The following is a 21,280-nucleotide window of genomic DNA, read 5'->3' as shown; positions in this document are numbered from 1 at the left end:
TACCTATGATGTAAATTACAGACGCCTCTCATCTTTTTAAGTGGTGGAACTTGCGCTATTGCTGACTGACTAAATACTTTTTTGCCCCACTGTATCTGACTTTAGTATTGTTCATTGATTAAACACTTTTCTAGAATGCTGAATGTCAATATTCATTATATTGAATTCATAGATATCGTGTGTTATGAATGTTCTTATTACTGCTTTGCTTTATTGCTCACTTTGTCTCTTCTTTCCGGAGCACAGACATACAAAAAGATAATGCTGATGTTAAGGGGAAGCGTCGTGTACGGCGGAGCACAAATGCCATTGTGTCTGACTAGCCGTAAAAAAACAAAATGAGCGGGATGCGTTTGCTTAATGTTGGAGGGAAAAGGTCGGAGCTGTGGTGTTGGCGCAGTGTGTTTACAAGCTCTGTCTCGTACTGTCAGGCATATTAACTCACGTCTGCACCGCTAAGAGCTTGGTGATTCATTCATTATTCTGGGATTATAAAGGATGATGATTCATTCTTCTTAAATATTACCTTAATATCTGTCGCTGGGGAAATTGCCTCTGGTGTTTTGTAATTCACTAGTTTTTCATTTATTTGTGCACGTGGCCATTGCAAAGCTTTATAAACCACAGAGCGGGCCCACACTTCTAGTACCATCTGCCACTGGTGATGAATGAATTGCAGTAGGACTAAGGTACACGTGCGTTTTCATTTTCTACATTTTTTTATTTAGTTTAATTTTTATTGACTAAGGTGCCGGATATACACAGGATAGCTGTAAATCCATCATCCTCCATAATCATGCACACTCCGAGCATAGTATTTAGATCACTAAAGGGCAAAAAGCTGCCGACAGACCTCAGAAAGAGGTTTTTCAGTTCTGGGAAAAAAGTATTGGGCAAATTGAAGTCCTAACATGCTTGATCGCACTTTTCCGTGACTTCTACTATTGTGTGAAGTCTGGAGACTTCCACCTAATCCCAGTCTTATAGGGAATTTGTCCCCAGGTTTTTGCTACCCCCATCTCAGAGCAAAAATTGTTAACACTAAAAGGGGCAATAAAATCAGATCCAATATAAAGGAGATATAAAATATAATTAAAAATTATTAAATGAACCCTAGTGAAAACAAGATAGAGCGAGTGGAAACCACTCATATAAGCAGAGAACAACCAACCACCAGAGCAAATGACCTAACCCCAAGAAATCAGGTTAGGACGAAGGATTTTCAATCAGAAACGCGCGTCGGGGTGCGCATTGGTTGGATTCGGTGACGCCATTAAGGTATAGGAATCTCCGCTACAATCTTTCATTATCTCCTTTCACTGCCTTTTTGTTTATATTGTGCCAATTTGCACTTACCATACTTTGGGTGCCTTCCACACTATTAGAACACTGCAGGTTTGCACATTTGCACCTTTTTTTTTTTTTTGCACTCTCTCCATACAAAGGTTGCTTTTACAGCTTAACCCTATTATGGGTTATTTTTAACCCCATAGTGATTTTGTATTGGACGTTCACGTTGCTTATTTTATAAATTTTACCATTTTTTTTCCACCATTGGCACATATTACTATTCCAGATTGTTTTTAAGGAGTCCTGATATTCTTTCCTTTTTTGGTACACCTCATGCCTATATTGGTTTTTATATATAACTTTTTTGGAGATTTTATCTTGGTTATTTGTTTTTTTTATCCAACATGTGCACTTATATTTGTGTATTACCACTACAAATAAAGATTTACTGTTATAAAACATATACCCTGCTATGTGATTCTTTCTTGGGGTTAGGGCCTTTGCTCTGGTGGTTGGTTGTTCTCCCCATCTCAGAGCAGCATAGTATAGAGACTGAGACACTGACTCCAGTGATGTCATTTACTGGGCAATGTCATTTACTTTGTCAGTGGGAAAACTTACAAAATCAGCAAGGGATGCAACTTGAGACCTGCAAGCAAAAATCCAGCAGGTTCACAATGTAAACCCATAGACCATCTATAGACATAATGTTGTAATTTGATCACCCTGATACTCCTGTTGTGTGACCGTGTAGCCCCCGCCTAAATACACATACAGAAAGGCCTGTATTATAGCTCTATTATTTCCTAAGGCCTCTTTCACACGTCAGTGTCTCTGGTACGTGTGGTGACCGTTTTCTCACGTACCGGAGACACTGACACACATAGACCCATTCAAATGAATGGGTCTATGCACATGTCTTCGTCTTTTCACGGACCGTGTGTTCGTGTTGAAAACACGGAGACATGTCCGCTTTTCTGTGGCAGTACGATCCGCAAAGCGTCCCGCACACGTGCACACGGAGAACAGTGTGCACTCTCCTCCGTGTGCACGTACTGCGGTAGGAGAGACAGCGCTACAGTAAACGCTGTCCCCCTGTGTGTGGTGCTGAAGGCGGCATTCATCTCTTCTCCCCTGCAGGAGAGAAGGGATGAAAGATCGAGTTGTTTTTTTTTGTTTAACCCCTTAACGATTACCGATACACCTTTTAACGGCGGCAGTTAAGGGTACTTAAACCACAGCACCGTTAATTAACGGCGCTGTGGAAAAAGTGAATAGCGCCCCCCAGAGTCGGATTTTCTCTGGGGTCTCGGTTACCGGGGATAGCCGAGACCCCAGAGAACATGATTCGGGGTTTTTTACCGACCCCCGGGTTGCGATCGCCGGTAATTAACCGTTTACCGGCGGTCGCAAAAACAAAACACAATTTCCCATTTAATTTCTCTGTCCTCCGATGCAATCGCACATCAAAGGACAGAGAAATGGGGTCCCCGATCGCCCCCCAATACTCACCTGACTCCCCACGGTGCTCCTCGTGGCTCCCGATGGGAGCTGCCATCTTGTTCCGGCCCAAAAATGGGTTCATTCGCAGTGCGCCCGCCGGCCGGCACCCGGAAGATCTTTTGGGTCTCGGCTGCCGGGGGTAGCTGAGACCCCAAAGAACATGATCGGGGTCGGTTTTTACCGACCCTGTTTTGCGATCGCCGGTAATTAACTGTTTACCGGCGACCGCAAAAAAAAAAAAAAAAAGCGGTGTGTTAATCTCTGTCCTCTGATGTGATCGCACATCAGAGGACAGAGAAATAGGGGGATTCGGTCCCTGGATTCGTGTCCCTGGATCCTCCTGCGTCCCCTCCTGCCCGCCGGCTTCTTCATCCGGTAAGAAAATGGCGAGTGCATGTGCAGTGCGCCCGCCATGATCTGCTGGCCGGCAGCTAGAGGAGTTGGGACTAAAATTAGGGTTGGGGCTAAAATTAGGGTTGGGGCTAAATTTAGGGCTAGGGTTAGGCTTCTTTCACACTAGCGTCGGTACGGGGCCGTCGCAATGCGTTGGCCCTATGTACCGACGCACGTTGTGAAAATTGTGCACAACGTGGGCAGCGGATGCAGTTTTTCAACGCATCTGCTGCCCAGTCTATGTCCTGGGGAGGAGGGGGCGGAGTTACGGCCGCGCATGCGCGGTTGGAAATGGCGGATGCGACGGACAAGAAAACCTTACATTGAACGTTTTTTGTGACGACAGTCCACCAAAACACATCGGATCCAGTGCACGACGGACGCAACGTGTGGCCATCCGTTGCGATCCGTCGGCAATACAAGTCTATGGGCAAAAAACGCATCCTGCGGGCACATTTGCAGGATCTGTTTTTTTGTCCAAAACTACGGATTGCGACGGATGCCACACGACACAAGTGTGAAAGTAGGATTGGGGCTAAAGTTAGGGCTAGGGTTAGGGTTGGGGCTAAATTTAGGGTTAGGGTTGGGGCTAAAGTTAGGGTTAGGGTTGGGGCTAAAGTTAGGGTTGGGGCTAAAGTTAAGGCTAGGGTTGCGGCTAAAGTTAGGGTTAGAGTTGGGATAAGGGTTAGGGTTTGGATTAGGGTTGGCATTAGGGTTACGTTTGGGATTAGGGTTAGGGTTGAGGTTAGAGGTGTATTGGGATTAGGGTTAGGTTTGAGGTTAGGGTTGAGATTAGGATTAGGTGTGTAGGATTTAGGGTTTTGATTAGGGTTATGGTTAATGTTGAGATTAGGGTTGTTTTGGGGTTAGGATTGTGATTATCGTTAGGGTTGTGATTAGGATTATGGATCGGGTTGGGGTTAGGGGTGTGTTGGGGTTAGGTTTGGAGTTAGAATTGGGGGGGGGGGTTTCCACTGTTTAGGTACATCAGGGGGTCTCCAAACACGACAGCCAATTTTGCACTCAAAAAGTCAAATGGTGCTCCCTCCCTTCTGAGCTTTGCCGTGCGTCCAGTGGTTTACCCCCACATATGGGGCATCAGCGTACTCGGGATAAATTGAACAACAACTTTTGGGGTCCAATTTCTCCTGTTTCCTTTGTGAAAATAAAACCTTGGGGGCTAAAAAAAAAATCTTTTTTGTGGGAAAAAAAATTATTTTTTTATTTTTACGACTCTGCATTATAAACTTCTGTGAAGCACTTGGGCATTCAAAGTTCTCACCACACATCTAGATAAGTTCCTTGGGGGGTCTAGTTTCCAAAATGGGGTCACTTGTGGGGGTTTCTACTGTTTAGGTACATCAGGGGCTCTGCAAATGCAACATAACGCCCGCAGACCATTCTATCAAAGTCTGCATTCCAAAACTGCGTTCCTTCCCTTCCGAGCTCTGCCATGCGCCCAAACAGTGGTTTACCCCCACATATGGGGTATCAGCCTACTCAGCATAAATTGCACAATAAATTTTGGTGTCCAATTTCTCCTGTTACCCTTGTGAAAGTAAAAATTTGGGGGTGAAAAGATCATTTTTGTGGAAAAAAACATGATTTTTTTTTTTCATGGCTCTATATTATAAACTTCTGTGAAGCAGTTGGGGGTTCATAGTGCTCACCACACATCTAGATAAGCTCTTTGGGGGGTCTAGTTTCCAAAATGGGATCACTTGTGGGGGGTTTCTACTGTTTAGGTACATCAGGAGCTCTGCAAATGCAACATGACGCCCACAGACCATCCCATCAAAGTCTGCTTTCCAAGCGGCGCTCCTTCCCTTCCGAGCTTTGATGGGTGCCCAAACAGTGCCCCCCCCCCCCCCCTCCCGTACATATGGGGTATCGGCGTACTCTGACAAACTGGTCAACAGATTAGTGCTCACCACACATCTAGATAAGTTCCGTAAAGGGTCTAGTTTCCAAAATGGGGTCACTTGTGGGGGGTTTCTACTGTTTAGGCACATCAGGGGATCTCCAAACGCGACATGGCGTCCGATCTCAATTCCAGCCAATTCTGCATTGAAAAAGTCAAACGGCGATCCTTCTCTTCCAAGCTCTGCAGTGCGCCCAAACAGTGGTTTACCCCCACATATGGGGTATCGCCGTATTCAGGAGAAATTGCACAACAAAATTTATGGTTAAATTTCTGTTTTTACGCTCGTAAAAATTAAGAAAAATGGTTCTGATGTAAAATGTATGCAAAAAAAAGTTAAATGTTCATTTTTTCCTTCCACATTGTTTCAGTTCCTGTGAAGCACGTAAAGGGTGAATAAACTTCTTGAATGTGGTTTTGAGAACCTTGAGGGATGCAGTTTCTAGAATGGTGTCACACTTGGGTATTTTCTATCATATAAACCCCTCAAAATGACTTCAAATGTGACGTGGTCCCTAAAGAAAAATGGTGGTGTAAAAATGAGAAATCGCTGGTCAACTTTTAACCCTTAGGCTGCCGTCACCCTAGCAGTATTTGGTCAGTATTTTACATCAGTATTTGTAAGCCAAAACCAGGAGTGGAACAATTAGAGGAAAAGTATAATAGAAACATATGCACCACTTCTGTATTTATCACCCACTCCTGGTTTTGGCTGAGAAATACTGATGTAAAATACTGACCAAATACTGCTAGTGTGACGGCAGCCTTATAACTCCCTAACAAAAAAATTGTGCTGATGTAAAGTAGACATGTGGGAAATGTTATTTATTAACTATTTTTTGTGACATCTCTATCTGATTTAAGGGCATAAAAATACAAAGTTTGAAAATTGCAAAATTTTAAAAATGTTTGCCATATTTACGTTTTTTTCCTAAATAATCGCAAGTAATATCGAAGAAATCTTACCACTAACATGAAGTACAATATGTCATGAAAAAACAATCTTGAATCAGCGGGATCCGTTGAAGCGTTCCAGAGTTATAACCTCATAAGGTGACAGTGGTCAGAATTGTAAAAATTGGCTCGGTCATTCAGTACCAAATTGGCTCTGTCACTAAGGGGTTAAAATAAAGTTTGGGGGTCACCTCCCTCCTCCCATCCCCCGTGCGCCCGCCCGCTTGCAGAGAAATACTCACCCAGTTCCTGCGATCTGCTCTCAGCGCCGGCAGCCTGTCTTGTGTGAGGGGTCACGTGGTACCGCTCATTACAGTGATGAATATGCGCATATTCATCACTGTAATGAGCGGTACCACGTGACCGCACACAGGACAAGCTGCCGGCGCTGAGAGCAGACCTCGCAGGAGCTGGGTGAGTATTTCTCTGCAAGCGGGCGGGCGCACGGGGGATGGGAGGCGGGAGGTGACCCCCAAACTTTATTTTAAACAAAAAAAAAACTTGATCTTTCATCACTTCTCTCCTGCAAGCGCTGCTTTCAGCCGAGCAGGACAGAAGGGATGAATGCGGGCTTCAGAACCACAAGCAGGGGACAATGCTTACTTGTAGCACTGTCTCTCCTGCACGGTCCGTGTGGTCCTCAGATGGCATACGGGCGGCACACGGATGCCGCACGTGTGCCACACTGATGTGCCACGTGAGCACACGGACACGGATAACTCCGGTACCAGTTTCTCCGGTACCGGAATTATCTGGATGTGTGAAACCGGCCTCAGTTATAATAAGACTTTCAACGAGGTTCATTAGCCCTTTTATAATACCTTTTATGTCCCGCTGGTTTCATATAGAGATGGATCGCTTGTAGACAGGTCCGTACAGTAAAGTATCTAAATTAGAGGATATGCAGCATCTTTAGGCTCAGTTCACACTAGGTGTTTTTGCAGCGCTTTTTGATGCTTTTTTTATGCTAATTTCAGAAATCTCATTCACACACAGCTTGTATTTTTTTTTTTGTTGTCATCAGGATTTTGTGCTTTGCATGTTTGTTTGTTTTTTTTTTTGCACAATGGAGCACTTAATTTCTTTCAGCGTTTTTTGCATATTGGGTGGTCAGAAAACACACCAAAAACGCGTTGGTGTATCAGGTTTTGTTGCGCCAAAACCTGGTTTTATAAAATAGGACTTTTTTTTTTCAACACTGAACTTTATCAGCATGCACAGGAGACAAATCTAGCATTCTAGCATGCCAAAAATGCAGCACAAAACGCGAGAAGAACCAAGGATAACATGCTTTTTTCTGCAGCATCTTTCTTGCCAAGAGATCAGGTTTTGCTGCAGAACAAAAACGCTGAAAAAATGCCTAGTGTGAACTTACCATTAGGGTATGTGCACACAATGCTGATTTAGTGCAGAATTGGTGCAGAACTGCAGCAGATTTTTCTGCTGCAGAAACGCTGGAGAACTGCACTGTGATTTACAGTACAATGTAAATCAATGTGAAAAAAAAAGCTGTGCACATGGAACAGAAAAATCTGCGCAGAAACGCTGCAGATTTCAAAGAAGTGCACGTCGCTTCTTTTGTGCAGTTCTGCAGCATTTCTGCGCAGATTTTTCTGCATCATGTGCACAGCTTTTTTTTCACATTGATTTACATTGTACTGCACAGAAACTGCATAAAATCTGCAGATGCAGATTTAGTGCAGAAAATTCTGCACCACATTTCCTACGTGTGCACATAGCCTTAAAGGAAATCAGTGGAGCATTTTCTGATTTACCATAATCTGAGAACATCATTATGATCAGCAGTTTGCTGTAGTTTCAATACAATCCGTGTTTTATCAGGAAGAAATTATCACTGCAAGACTAGGCCCCCACCACTGATTGGCAGCTTATTGAAACTGTACCCAGGAAGCTGCCAATCAGGAGTGTGGGCGAGTTATACAGAGCTCAACTTTGTGACCATGACTACATCTACAGCAGCTGAAAGAGGGATTCTAGCAAAACTGCAGCAAGCAGCCCAGTAAGGGATATATTGCTGGAATCGGTGTCTCTGCCCCTACGTCGTGCACATCTCAGATTACATAGTTGACAGATTCCTTTTAACAAATGGATACGATTCTGCAACTAAGGCAGAAATTAAGCCACAAATATTCCCCTCTACCTGGTTCAACTGTTGCCCCCTTGTTGAGGACTGATGTGGAGTTACCATGTTGGTCATTACTATACTTTCCTGCATGTTTTGTGGTTCTTATGCACATCCTGAGGTTCAGGTCTCGTGGCCCTCAATGTTGGCTGAGGAAGGACATAAGCAGGATTTCCAGTCTGTTTTGCTAATGTCTGTCCTGTGTGTTTGTGTATGGCCGTCCCTTATCTCTGTACCACAGGCGTCTGCCATGGACTGTTATTCAGTGCAGGTAGCGGCATCATTAATCCTGGGAGAGCGATGGCGTCTGATACGGAAATGTATCATCCTTTGTTGACTGATGGGAACAGCCGCCTACAGCAAAGATTCACCTTGGAAGGAGCGATTCTTTGTTGCATCAGTGATTTAGACAGATTTGCTTCTTACTCTTAATTTCCCCTTAGTGACTGGAATATGGCCAGCGACAATTAAAGTTACGCGCTAATGAGATATGTGCAATCTCAGACATACTAATTGTCTGAAAGTAGGGCAATTTCTCTGGTTCCCATAGCCTAGAGCCACGATGGGATGTGAATATAGATTTTAGCTCGCAGGTAATTTATTTAACTTGTGAAAAGTCAGGAGGAATCTGATGATATTGGCAATATTCTTTTTTTTTTTTTTTGCCTCCTTTTAATATGGGTCAGATTGGATAGAAGGAGTTACTTGTCATTATCTTATCAAGGTTTTGCTTTGTCTTTGGCAAATTTAGACAGAAGAGAAAAAGGTTTGAGGTGCGTGCACATGTGGCGAAATTTGCACAGCGAATTCTATTGTCGATTCAACCACTAAGCTGCAAATTCTGCATTTAGAACAGGCGGATTTTGATGCAGATTTCACCCCTTTTCAATAAAGTAGAGGAAATCGACCATTCAAGTCCGAAAAGAATTGACGTGCTAGAGTTCACCCCGCAAGTCAATCACATGTGGAAAACTTAAAATTTTTAAAAATATATCTATTACCGTATTTGATAGAAAAAATATTGATGTATTTTCTACACGTAGACGATGCACAGCAAGTCCACCAATGTGCATTTACCCTCTGTCCATTTAGGACTCATGCTGCAGATTGGCCGCACCAAAGGGTCAAAATCCACAGCATAAAGAGACATAAAATCCACAGCATAAAGAGACACAAAATCCACAGCATAAAGAGACGTAAAATCCACAGCATAAAGAGACATAAAATCCACAGCATAAAGAGACATAAAATCCACAGCATGAAGAGATGTAAAATCCACAGCATAAAGAGACGTAAAATCTACAGCATAAAGAGACACAAAATCCACAGCATAAAGAGACGTAAAATCCACAGCATAAAGAGACATAAAATCCACAGCATAGAGACGTCAAATCCACAGCATAAAGAGGCGTAAAATCTACAGCATTGAGATGTAAAATCCACAGCATAAAGAGATGTAAAATACACAGCATAAAGAGGCGTAAAATCTACAGCATAAAGAGGCGTAAAATCCACAGCATAGAGATGTAAAATCCACAGCATAAAGAGATGTAAAATACACAGCATAAAGAGACTTCAAATCCACAGCATAAAGAGACGTAAAATCCACAGCATAAAGATGTAAAATCCACAGCATAAAGAGACGTCAAATCCACAGCATAAAGAGACGTAAAATCCACAGCATAAAGAGACGTAAAATCCACAGCATAGAGATGTAAAATCCACAGCATAAAGAGACGTAAAATCCACAGCATAAAGAGACATAAAATCCACAGCATAGAAACGTCAAATCCACAGCATAAAGAGGCGTAAAATCTACAGCATAGAGATGTAAAATCCACAGCATAAAGAGATGTAAAATACACAGCATAAAGAGGCGTAAAATCTACAGCATAAAGAGGCGTAAAATCCACAGCATAGAGATGTAAAATCCACAGCATAAAGAGATGTAAAATACACAGCATAAAGAGACTTCAAATCCACAGCATAAAGAGACGTAAAATCCACAGCATAAAGATGTAAAATCCACAGCATAAAGAGACGTCAAATCCACAGCATAAAGAGACGTAAAATCCACAGCATAAAGAGACGTAAAATCCACAGCATAAAGAGACGTAAAATCTACAGCATAAGGCCGGCGTCACACTCAGCGTATAAAAATACGGTCCGTAATTTACGGCCTTAATACGCAGAAAAGTGTCCAAAATAGTGGTCCATATCTCCTCCGTTGGCAGGGTGTGTCAGCGTATTTTGCGCATGGCATCCTCCGTATGTAATCCGTATGGCATCCGTACTGCGAGATTTTCTCGCAGGCTTGCAAAACCGACATACGGACATACAATGGATCCATGTTCTCAAAAAATAATAAAAACATATATACTGTATATATATATAATTGCCGGCTTTTGCGATCTCCTTCCTAAACCCAACATGATATGAGACATGGTTTACATACAGTAAACCATCTCATATCCCCATTTTTTTTTGCATATTCCACACTACTAATGTTAGTAGTGCGTATGTGCAAAATTTGGGCGCTCTAGCTATTAAATTAAAGGGTTTTTCCCGGAAAGTTTCCACGCTTGACTTCATATGAGGACATCCAGCAGAGGGCGCATGACCGCGACTGAAGGTAACTATAGGTCATTGACCTACATTACCTTCATTCCCCAAGGTTTTACAGGCAGGAGCACAGCTGCATTATAGCAGAGCTCCTGCCTGTAAAATATTTTAACCCCTTCAGATGGATTTACATCGTGGGACGTTACAGATCAACGGAAGGTATGTATATTGTTGGTTTATTATTTTTAATTTGTTACAGAGCGAGGGTCTTCAGGTGGATTGAGAGAGCAATAAAATATTAAAACAACCTGTGTGTTTATTTCATTAAAATACTTTTTAATAATGAGTGTGTGTTTTTTAACCCTTTCATACAATTGGATCAATAATGGATAGGTGTCAGAATTGACGCCTCTCCATTATTAATCTGGCTTAATGTCACCTTACAATAGCAAGGTGACATTAACCCTTCATTACCCCATATCCCACCGCTACACGGGAATGGGAAGAGAGTGGCCAAGTGCCAGAATAGGCGCATCTTCCAGATGTGCCTTTTCTGGGGTGGCTGGGGGCAGAGATTTTTAGCCGGGGGGGAGGGGGGGGGAATATAAGTGGACCCTCTCCAGGCTAATAATATCTGCCCTTAGTCACTGGCTTTACTACTCTGGCGGAGAAAATTGCGCCAATTTTTTCCGCCATTTAACCCTTTAATTTAATAGCTAGAGCGCCCAAATTTTGCACATACACACTACTAACATTAGTAGTGTGGAATATGCAAAAAAATTGGGATATGAGATGGTTTACTGTATGTAAACCATGTATCATATCATATGTCGGGTTTAGGAAGGAGATAGCAAAAGCCGGCAATTGAATTACCGGCCTTAAAGCTATCTAGCGCTGTATGAAGTAATAATATATATACATATATGTGTCTCAATGACATATATATATATATATATGTATGTGTATATATGTATATATATATATATATATATATATATATACACACACCTATTCTATGTGTACACATTTATTCTACATATTCTATTGTAAGCTGTCAGTGTGATTTTACTGTACACCGCGCTGAATTGCCTGCTTTTCTCTCTAACACCGCTGCGTATTTCTCGCAAGTCACACTGCTGGTCCGTGTGTAATCCATATTTTTCTGGCCCCCATAGACTTTCATTGGCGTATTTTTTGCGCAATACGGTGACAAACGCAGCATGCTGCGATTTTCTACGGCCGTAGAAGACCGTATAATACGGATCAGTAAAATACGGCTGATAGGAGCTGGGCCATAGAGAATCATTGTACCGTATGCAATCCGTATTTTCAGCAACTCTCTTACGTCCGTAAAACTCGCTATTGTGAGGTTGGCGTAAAATACACAGCATAAAGAGACGTAAAATACACAGCATAAATAGACGTAAATCTACAGCATAAAGAGGCGTAAAATCCACAGCATAGAGACATAAAATCCACAGCATAAAGAGGCGTAAAATCCACAGCATAGAAATGTAAAATCCACAGCATAAAGAGACGTAAAATCCACAGCATAAAGAGACGTAAAATCCACAGCATAAAGAGACGTAAAATCCACAGCATAAAGAGACGTAAAATCCACAGCATAAAGAGACGTAAAATCCACAGCATAAAGAGACGTAAAATCCACAGCATAAAGAGATGTCAAATCCACAGCATAAAGAGACGTCAAATCCACGGCATAAAGAGACGTCAAATCCACAGCATAGAGAGACATAAATTCCACAGCATAAAGAGACATAAAATCCACAGCATAAAGAGGTGTAAAATCCACAGCATAAAGAGATGTAAAATACACAACATAAAGAGACTTCAAATCCACAGCATAAAGAGACGTCAAATCCACAACATAACATAAAGAGACGTCAAATCCACAGCATAGAGAGACATAAAATCCACAGCATAGAGAGACATAAAATCCACAGCATAGAGAGACATAAAATCCACAGCATAGAGAGACATAAAATCCACAGCATAGAGAGACATAAAATCCACAGCATAAAGAGGTGTAAAATCCACAGCATAAAGAGACATAAAATCCACAGCATGAAGATACATAAAATCCACAGCATAAAGAGACATAAAATCCACAGCATAAAGAGGTGTAAAATCCACAGCATAAAGAGGTGTAAAATCCACAGCATAAAGAGGTGTAAAATCCACAGCATAAAGATATAAAATCCACAGCATAAAGAGGTGTAAAATCCACAGCATTTTAAAGAGACGTTAAATCTAAACATGAAGTCAGTTTACGCTGCGTGTTTTCTCTGCAGCATGTGGATGGGATTTGCCCAGTTAGACAAAAGTCTGTAGTGAGGCCACAAATAAATTTAGAAAGTGGTGAGACAGAGGTTATCCAAGATTGTGTTTCATCCACCTCTCGTGTCTCCCCTTTTCCTCATAGTTTGTAAGCTTGCGAGCAGGGCCCTCATTCCTCCTGGTATCTGTTTTGAACTGTGATTTCTGTTATGCTGTAATGTCTATTGTCTGTACAAGTCCCCTCTATAATTTGTAAAGCGCTGCGGAATATGTTGGCGCTATATAAATAAAATTATTATTATATTATTATCTCTTCGTCTTTCCATTTCCATGTACCGTAACAAGAAGTGAAACTTTGTAATAATTTGCATTACACACAGACATGGCCGTTTATTGCACTGGCCAAAGATCTGTTCTGTAGCCATGTGGCACAATGCTATTCTCTACCAAAGAAATAATTAAAGGTAAAGAATTTTTTTATGACAAATCTTTTCTATTATCATAAATAAAAATTGCCCCTGGACAACCCCTTTAACTGTGTGAATGAATACTGACCAATCTGTGCTGGAAATCACAGTTGGTTGGACTGCTATCCTTCTGATTATGGATGAAATAAAAAATTATATACTATATTTTTTTTTTTTTTAGGTTTTTACTTTTTAGGTTTTGGAACATCCAAGTTTGTCGACTGTTCATATTTCTTACAATGTAGATTTTTATTTTCCTTATTTTGTGGTTGAGGTCTAAGTATCCTCACTGTGTCTTCTTAAATCCCCAGACTGACACAGTGCTAGTACTTTAATTTCTGAGCTGGATCAGTATTTTTTTTCTGAAAAAGTCAAGTGCCTACTGCTTTTTAGAAGTGAGGAGCGGGAAGCCATTGCATTCATGACTGTGATGAGTGACTTTTCTTCTACCCAGTGCTTTTTGTGCTTTACTTCTATTTCTGCTCCTTGGAATAATGGGTTTAACTGGCTCAAAAGAGATAATAAGACAAGCCGCTGGAAACTTGGAATATGGCTCCCTGCAATGACAAATGTAACTCTGAGTGCCATTGTGCAAGTCTTGTGCAATCAGATTCACCTTTGTGTACGAGAAGAACAGGCAGGTGACAAAGCAAAAATGGTACTGAAAGTATAGAGAAGAAAGGAAGAAAGTGTCTCCTGTAAAAGGCTGCCTTCACACACGCTTTTATGTAAAAAACAAAATGCATTTATACATATTTTTTTTGGGGGGGAGTAAGGGATGGTTGCTATTTTTTCTGCTTCTTTTACTTATTTGTATATGTGTGTGTAAATATATATATAATATATATATATATATATATATATATATATATATGTGTGTTGTCAGTCTTACAAATAGGTCTTCAGTATCAGGTCGATGAGGCCGGACACCCAGCACGCATACCAGTGATCTTGTTGCAGGTTCTGAAGTGGACCGATGTACAAAGAAAACAGTTCATCAATATCAAAATCTTGGAGAACTTCTTACATTTTTCTTATTCCATTTTTGTAAAGATGTGCTATTATTACAGATAATGAGGTTCAATGGTCTTGTCATTAAAGTTCCTTGTAGAATCACATGAGTTATAATGTCAAAAACACTTGTCAAACTCTGATTTCATAGAGATGGCATGGAAAATATTGTATTTACATTGCCATGTAAGGTCTCTGATATGGAGCCGTAATGTCTACCTTAGGGGCAGCTATTTTGACCTTGCCTTGGTAATCGGGCTGTACTCGGTCAGCATTTGCCCTTCTGACAACTGTCTTGCTACTTGTTAATTACTCTGTTTGCACACTCCGTGTCTGCTCTCTATCAGATAACCTGCTTCAATTGCCTGTTCACAGCGGAGATGCACGCAGTGATCCAATGTCCCCAGCCTTTTATAACTCATAGCTCCATTTGTGACAAATATTATTCAATATTACATGTCTGTGAGTGGCAAAAGTATGTGAACCTTTGTTTTCAGTATCTGGTGTGACACCCTTGTGCAGCAATAACTGTATCTAAACGTTTTCTGTAATTGATGATTAGTTCTGCACACCGGCTTGGAGGAATTTCAGCCCATTCCTCCCTACAAAACAGCTCAAACTGTTATATTGTTAGGTTTTCTACTAGCTTAAGGTCCATCCACAGCATTTTTTTTTACAGGATAAAGGTCAGAACTTTGACTTGACTGATCCAAAACATTAACTTTATCAGTTAGGCTACTTTCACACTTCCGTCGGCCCGACGTACCAACGGACGTTGTGCTAAAATTCATTGTAATGAGCGGGGAGGAGGGGCGGAGTTTCGGCCTCGCATGCGCGGTCGAAAATGGCGGACACATCGCACAAAAAAAATGTTACATTGAACTTTTTTGTGCCGATGGTCCACCAAAACACGACGCATCCGTCGCACGACGGCCATATGTCGCAATGCGTCGCTAATGCAAGTCTATGGAGAAAAAAACGCATCCTGCGGGCAACTTTGCAGGATGCGTTTTTTCTCCAAAACGACGCATTGCGACGTAGCCCAAATGACGGAAGTGTGAAAGTAGCCTTACCTTGAGTTCCTTGATGACCTGACAGACTATTATACTCCTTGTTCTTGGATCGCGCTGACGAAGGCTAGCGCCAAGATTATTATTATTATTTTTTTATATAGCACCATTGATTCCATGGTGCTGTACATGAGAAGGGGTTACAAACAAATTACAGTAAACAGGCTAATACAGAGGGGAAAGGACCTTGCCCTTGCGGGCTTACATTCTACAGGTTGGCGGGGAAGGAGACAGGTAGGTTGGGGGATTGCAGCTGCTCCGGTGATGGTGAGGCGGTAGCTCCGGTGATGGTGAGGCGGTAGCTCTGGTAGTGGTGAGGAGGCAGCGGGGTCAGTGCAGGCTGCAGGCTTTCCTGCAGAGGTAGGTTTTCAGGTTTTGTCTGAAGGATCCAAATGTGGTTTCTAGTCGGACGTGTTGGGGCACAGAATTCCAGAGGATGGAGGATATTCGGGAGAAGTCTTGGAGGCAGTTGGGTGAGGAGCAAATAAGTGTGGAGGAGAGAAGGAGGCCTTGGGAGGACCAAAGATTACGTGAGGGAAGAGATCAGGAGATTAGTTCAGAGATATATGGAGGAGACCGGTTATGGATGGCTTTGTAGGTCAGTATTAGTAATCTGAACTGGATATGCTGAGGGAATGGGAGCCAGTGATGAGATTTGCAGAGGGGAATAGCGAGGAGAGAGATGAATTAGTTGGGCAGCAGAGTTAAGTATGGACTGGAGAGGTGCAAGGGTGTTGGCATGAAGGCCACAGAAAAGGATGTTGCAGTAGTCGAGGCGGGAGTTGATGAGGGCATGCATAAGCATTTTAGTAGATTGATGAAAGGATGGATTCTGGAGATATTTTTGAGCTGTAGGCGACAGGAGGTGGAAAGAGCTTGGATGTGCGGTTGGAAGGAAAGGGCAAAGTCAAGGGTTACTCCGAGGCAGCGGACTTCCGTTACGGGGGAAAGCCTGATGTCATTAATTGTGATAGATAGGTCAGGTAAGGAAGATCTGTGAGATGGAGGAAAGATGATGAGTTCAGATTTGTCCTCATTGTGTTTGAAGAAGTGAGAGGAGAAGGAGGAGGATATGGCTGATACACTCCTTGATTCTGGACAGCAGAGCGGTGACATCTGGGCCAGAGAGGTAGATCTGCGTGTCATCAGCATACAGGTGGTATTGGAATCCATAGGACTTTATGAGTTGTCCCAAGCCAAGTGTATAGATTAAGAGTAAGAGTCCTAGAACAGAGCCTTGAGGAACTCCCAACAGAGAGCGTGTGGGATGAGGAGGTGGTGTGGGAGTGGGAGACGCTGAATGTGTGGTTGGTGAGGTATGAGGAGATCCAGGATAGGGCGATGGTCTTTCATGCCAAGGGAGGAGAGGGTCTGTAGTAGGAGGCAGTGGTCAACTGTATCGAAAGCAGAAGACACGTCTAGAAGGAGGAATATAGAGTATTGTCCGTTAGCTTTGGCTGTAAGTAGAGATGCACGTGAATGGCCTCGTGCCATTCTTGTAGGAGGAGATGCACTGTTACAATCTTCTTACCTAACTAACACTCTTTACGATACCTATTTAGGTTTGTCTCCTCCTGTTATATAATATCGCCTCTCTTTATGGACTCAATTTGAGTTTGTTTTAAAAATTTGATGTGACTTTTTATTATTGCTAAATAAAATGAACTACTTTTGTCTACCTATGACTGTATATCTTTTTGTGAATAGGTCTTGTTAGGCTATGCACTAGCATATTGCCTAGAGTGTTATGAATGTTGACAATATGGTTGGGGTCTGAAGTAAGAACTTACTATAAAAATGTATACTCCTTTTACTACTGTTTAATTCCCACTTATCTCTCTTGATTTATACCCTTTCCTTTTTCTCCTTTCAGCTCTTCTCTACAAGCCTATTGATCGTGTGACGCGGAGTACCTTAGTGCTGCATGTGAGTAATAACGTGTTGTCTAATCCAAAGTAGCTCATGATTTCATTAAAAATATTTTCTTCAGTTTCATAGAGGCGAGTTACCAAACCAAGTATATCTGTCAATAAGGCAAAACACGTTTGACGATGGTTAACCCTTTTCTGCCCAGTGACAAAAACATGTGTTTGCGGCTGTCATCTTTGCGGCACTGTGATGCACAGCGATGCTCCGTCTGCATCTCCCTGGGATCATAATGCCTGTCCAGCCCTCGTAGCGGGAGCTCATGGTCCATACCTAGGATTTACCCCAAATCATTTGGACTCAGTGTTTACAATTTTGTAGCCACCACTTTCCAGTGAATACATTGAATATGTATAAATCCAGCCTCAAAGCCATCCAGTATGTACAGTATAAAAGCAAATATTAATCCATTTTATCCCTTTAGTTGCACACTTGGAAGCGTTGCACTCTAAGCCTGCACTTTTGTCGCTACGACGGTACGATTCGTGACGTTCCAGCGATATCCATATGATATCGCTGTGTCTGACACGCAGCAGCGATCAGGGACACTGCTGAGAATCGTACGTCGTAGCAGATCGTTTGGAACTTTCTTTAGTCGCTGGATCTCCCGCTGTCATCACTGGATCGGTGTGTGTGACGCCGATCCAGCGATGCGTTCGCTTGTAACCAGGGTAAACATCGGGTTACTAAGCGCAGGGCCGCGCTTAGTAACCCGATGTTTATCCTGGTTACCATCGTAAATCTAAAAAAACCAAACAAACAAACAGTACATACTTTCATTCCGGTGTCCGTCAGGTCCCTTGCCGTCTGCTTCCCGCACTCACTGACTGCCGGCCGTAAAGTGAAAGCAGAGCACAGCAGTGACGTCACCGCTGTGCTGTGCTTTCACTTTACGGCCGGCAGTCAGTCAGTGCGGGAAGCAGACGTCAAGGGACAGACACGGAAATGTAAGTATGTACTGTTTTTGTTTTTTACGCTGGTAACCAGGGTAAACATCGGGTTACTAAGCGCGGCCCTGCGCTTAGTAACCCGATGTTTACCCTGGTTACCCGGGGACCTCGGCATCGTTGGTCGCTGGAGAGCTGTCTGTGTGACAGCTCCCCAGCGACCACACTACGATTTACCTACGATCACGGCCAGGTCGTATCGCTGGTCGTGATCGTAGGTAAATCGTATAGTGTAACGGTACTAGCCACCGATTGGAGTGGGTTCTGTTAATGAGAATGGAGAGGATTTATAATTAAAAGTAAAATTGCAATGTTTGTTTTTACAACCTCTTTGCAACGGTAACATTTTATCATGAGGAGTAATAACCCTTTAAGCCAGGGATGTCAAATGTAAATACACAGAGGGCCAAAATTAAAAGCTTGGGACAAAGTCGCAGGCCAACCTTCATTATTTGTTAAAAAATGTCTACAATTGAAGTTTTACCTTATCAAATAAAACAATTAATTTTTGGAATTATATTGGAATATAATATGTTATGTAAGAGCAGCAAGAAGCATATGGCCCAATGGCCTAATCTAAATATGTAATGACACATGATAAAACACCTTAAATAAAACATAATAAATTATGATGAAAACAAATGTGCCTTCCCTCCCCCCCCCCCACCAAGTACAGTATGGGCAGTGAATTCCTCCACAGTACCCTCCACATACAAAGTATGATGACTACTGTACCCCCCTCCTTCAATCCCAACAAACAATAGTGACCCAATCATATTATGTCCTCCATACAGTGTAATGGGCCCCACATAGTGCTCCATACAATGGACCCCACATAGTGCTTCATATAGTGTAATGTGCCCCACATAGTGCTTCGTACAGTGTAATGGGCCCTACATAGTGCTCCATACATGGTAATGGGCCCCACATAGTGCTCCATACAATGTGATGGGCCCCACATAGTGCTCAATACAGTGTAATGGGCCCCACATGGCGCTCCATACAATGTGATGGGCCCCACATAGTGCTCAATACAGTGTAATGGGCCCCACATGACGCTCCATTGTAGTGGGCCCCATATTAAAACAAATAACTATTCACCTCTGCCTGTTCCACCGCTGCTCCAGGCTCTTCTTAGATCACAGTCCTACCTGTGGGCATGCGCGCCATCTGCTCAGCACTATCACCGCCGCCGCTTTCCTCTATAAGTGTGCCATCCCCCTCATAACTTAAGCCACCACCCTTGCCCTCCTCAGCTCGCCGCGTGGCCTGATGGGTTGGTGCATGTGCAGAGGAGAGTAGTGGTGGCGCTAGTGATGACGGGGACGTGCATGCAGAGGAGATTAGTGGTAGTGATGAGGTGGTGCTCGTGCCCCCTCTGGCACACTTTCCATATGTTCCCCACCACTGCCCTAGAAGGAAAGCTCCTAATAAATTATCCCTTTAATCAAATAGTCATGTATATGGAGTGAAATGGAGCAAGTTTAGATTCCCTCCACTGAATATCGTACTAGAGTCACATCTTTTTCCTCTGTCAGGATTTGTCGGATTTACTTAGTCTTTGTTTTAGGTCAGGGGATGAATGTAAATTTGAAGCCGTGAATCATGAATCACATGGAGTACGGCAATGATGTGAGAGCGTGGGCTGCAGAGCTGTACTCGTACTACAAAGGAGATGGATAGTGCGGTGTTAGGGGATGAATGCGTTGCCTGCAATGTCCTAGAAAGGACGTTGTGATGAGCTTTGTCCTCTAGCTGAATGCTGAAGGTCCCACTCAATGGACATGTCAGTAGTGAGTGCGGGGGGCTGTATGGTGGTACATGGAGTGCACTGGGAATCAATGCTATTAGGAGAATACGTCCATGTTACGGCTTGTGATTTGGCATAGAGCTGTATAATAGGACCCCATGCACCTCCATGATTGCCTAGCTGTGTCTCCATACACCAGAAAAAGATGTGCGAGACCTTCCAGATTGTTCGTCTAGAGGCCTACTCACATAACCTTATTTACTTATCCATATTATGGCCACAAGTCTCAGCCTGACCCCATTCTGCAGATAAAGTAATGGACACAACACTTGGAGGACAAGCTGTTGGGCTGGTGCCAGCTCTTCTCTGCTTCTCAGGAAAGCTGAGGATGCCACCGTGCCTGAAAAGCCGTGAAGACAAGATTCATGGCATTGCCCGCTCACCAGTAGAGATCGCTTATGTCTGTGCATGTCTAACAATAGAGTACAGAAGGTGGACACATTGTAGGCTCAGGAGAATCAACACTAGGGGGCACGATAATGATACAATAACGAGTATTTCTCAGCACCGAAACATTGTTAGGGTATTGGATGTTATACTATATATACTGGTGTGTACAGACATCTTATATCTAAACCAATGCCTGGGATAACCCCTTTGGTATTAAAAAGCTCATGTAGAGCGCAACTTTCCCAATTTAGTGAGCTTTACAATGCCCTCCAGGAGCAGTGATGTCACCTAGACTGAGTAAAATGTTCTGGGTGAGCGCCCATGTGCAGTCAGCCCCACACTGACCCATATTAGCAGTTCTGTTATGTGTCAGACATTTATTAGTGTTCACATAACTAATAAAATGTTTATGGCCTAGTGAGGTGCAGATCTGTGCACACCTAAGAACTCTATGGATCTGAGTGTTTATATTCTACCGTGCCAGACAAATGTCAAAAATGCAAAAAAAAAATGCAGAACGTTGGACCTCATAATACAGACTCACTCATTCAATCATACATACATACATGCAGACCCATGCAGAGTTCAGGAAAGC

General features: G+C 42.7%; 1 protein-coding gene across 4 annotated transcripts in view; it reads left to right on the top strand.

Moving 5' to 3' along the window:
* The window catches only part of LOC138672777 (active breakpoint cluster region-related protein), a 423,730-nt gene that overhangs the window by 296,086 nt on the left and 106,364 nt on the right, over nucleotides 1-21,280 (top strand). For all 4 annotated transcript variants that reach the window (XM_069761126.1, XM_069761127.1, XM_069761128.1 and 1 more), the window contains one exon: nucleotides 17,486-17,538. In XM_069761126.1, coding sequence (XP_069617227.1) covers nucleotides 17,486-17,538 — 53 coding nt within the window. The remainder of the gene's footprint in view (nucleotides 1-17,485; nucleotides 17,539-21,280) is intronic.

Source organism: Ranitomeya imitator, chromosome 3 (genome assembly GCF_032444005.1).
Source record: "Ranitomeya imitator isolate aRanImi1 chromosome 3, aRanImi1.pri, whole genome shotgun sequence".
Classification (NCBI taxonomy): domain Eukaryota; kingdom Metazoa; phylum Chordata; class Amphibia; order Anura; family Dendrobatidae; genus Ranitomeya; species Ranitomeya imitator.
The sequence above is the reverse complement of the archived record's forward strand: the minus strand, read 5'-3'. Positions and strand labels throughout refer to the sequence as shown.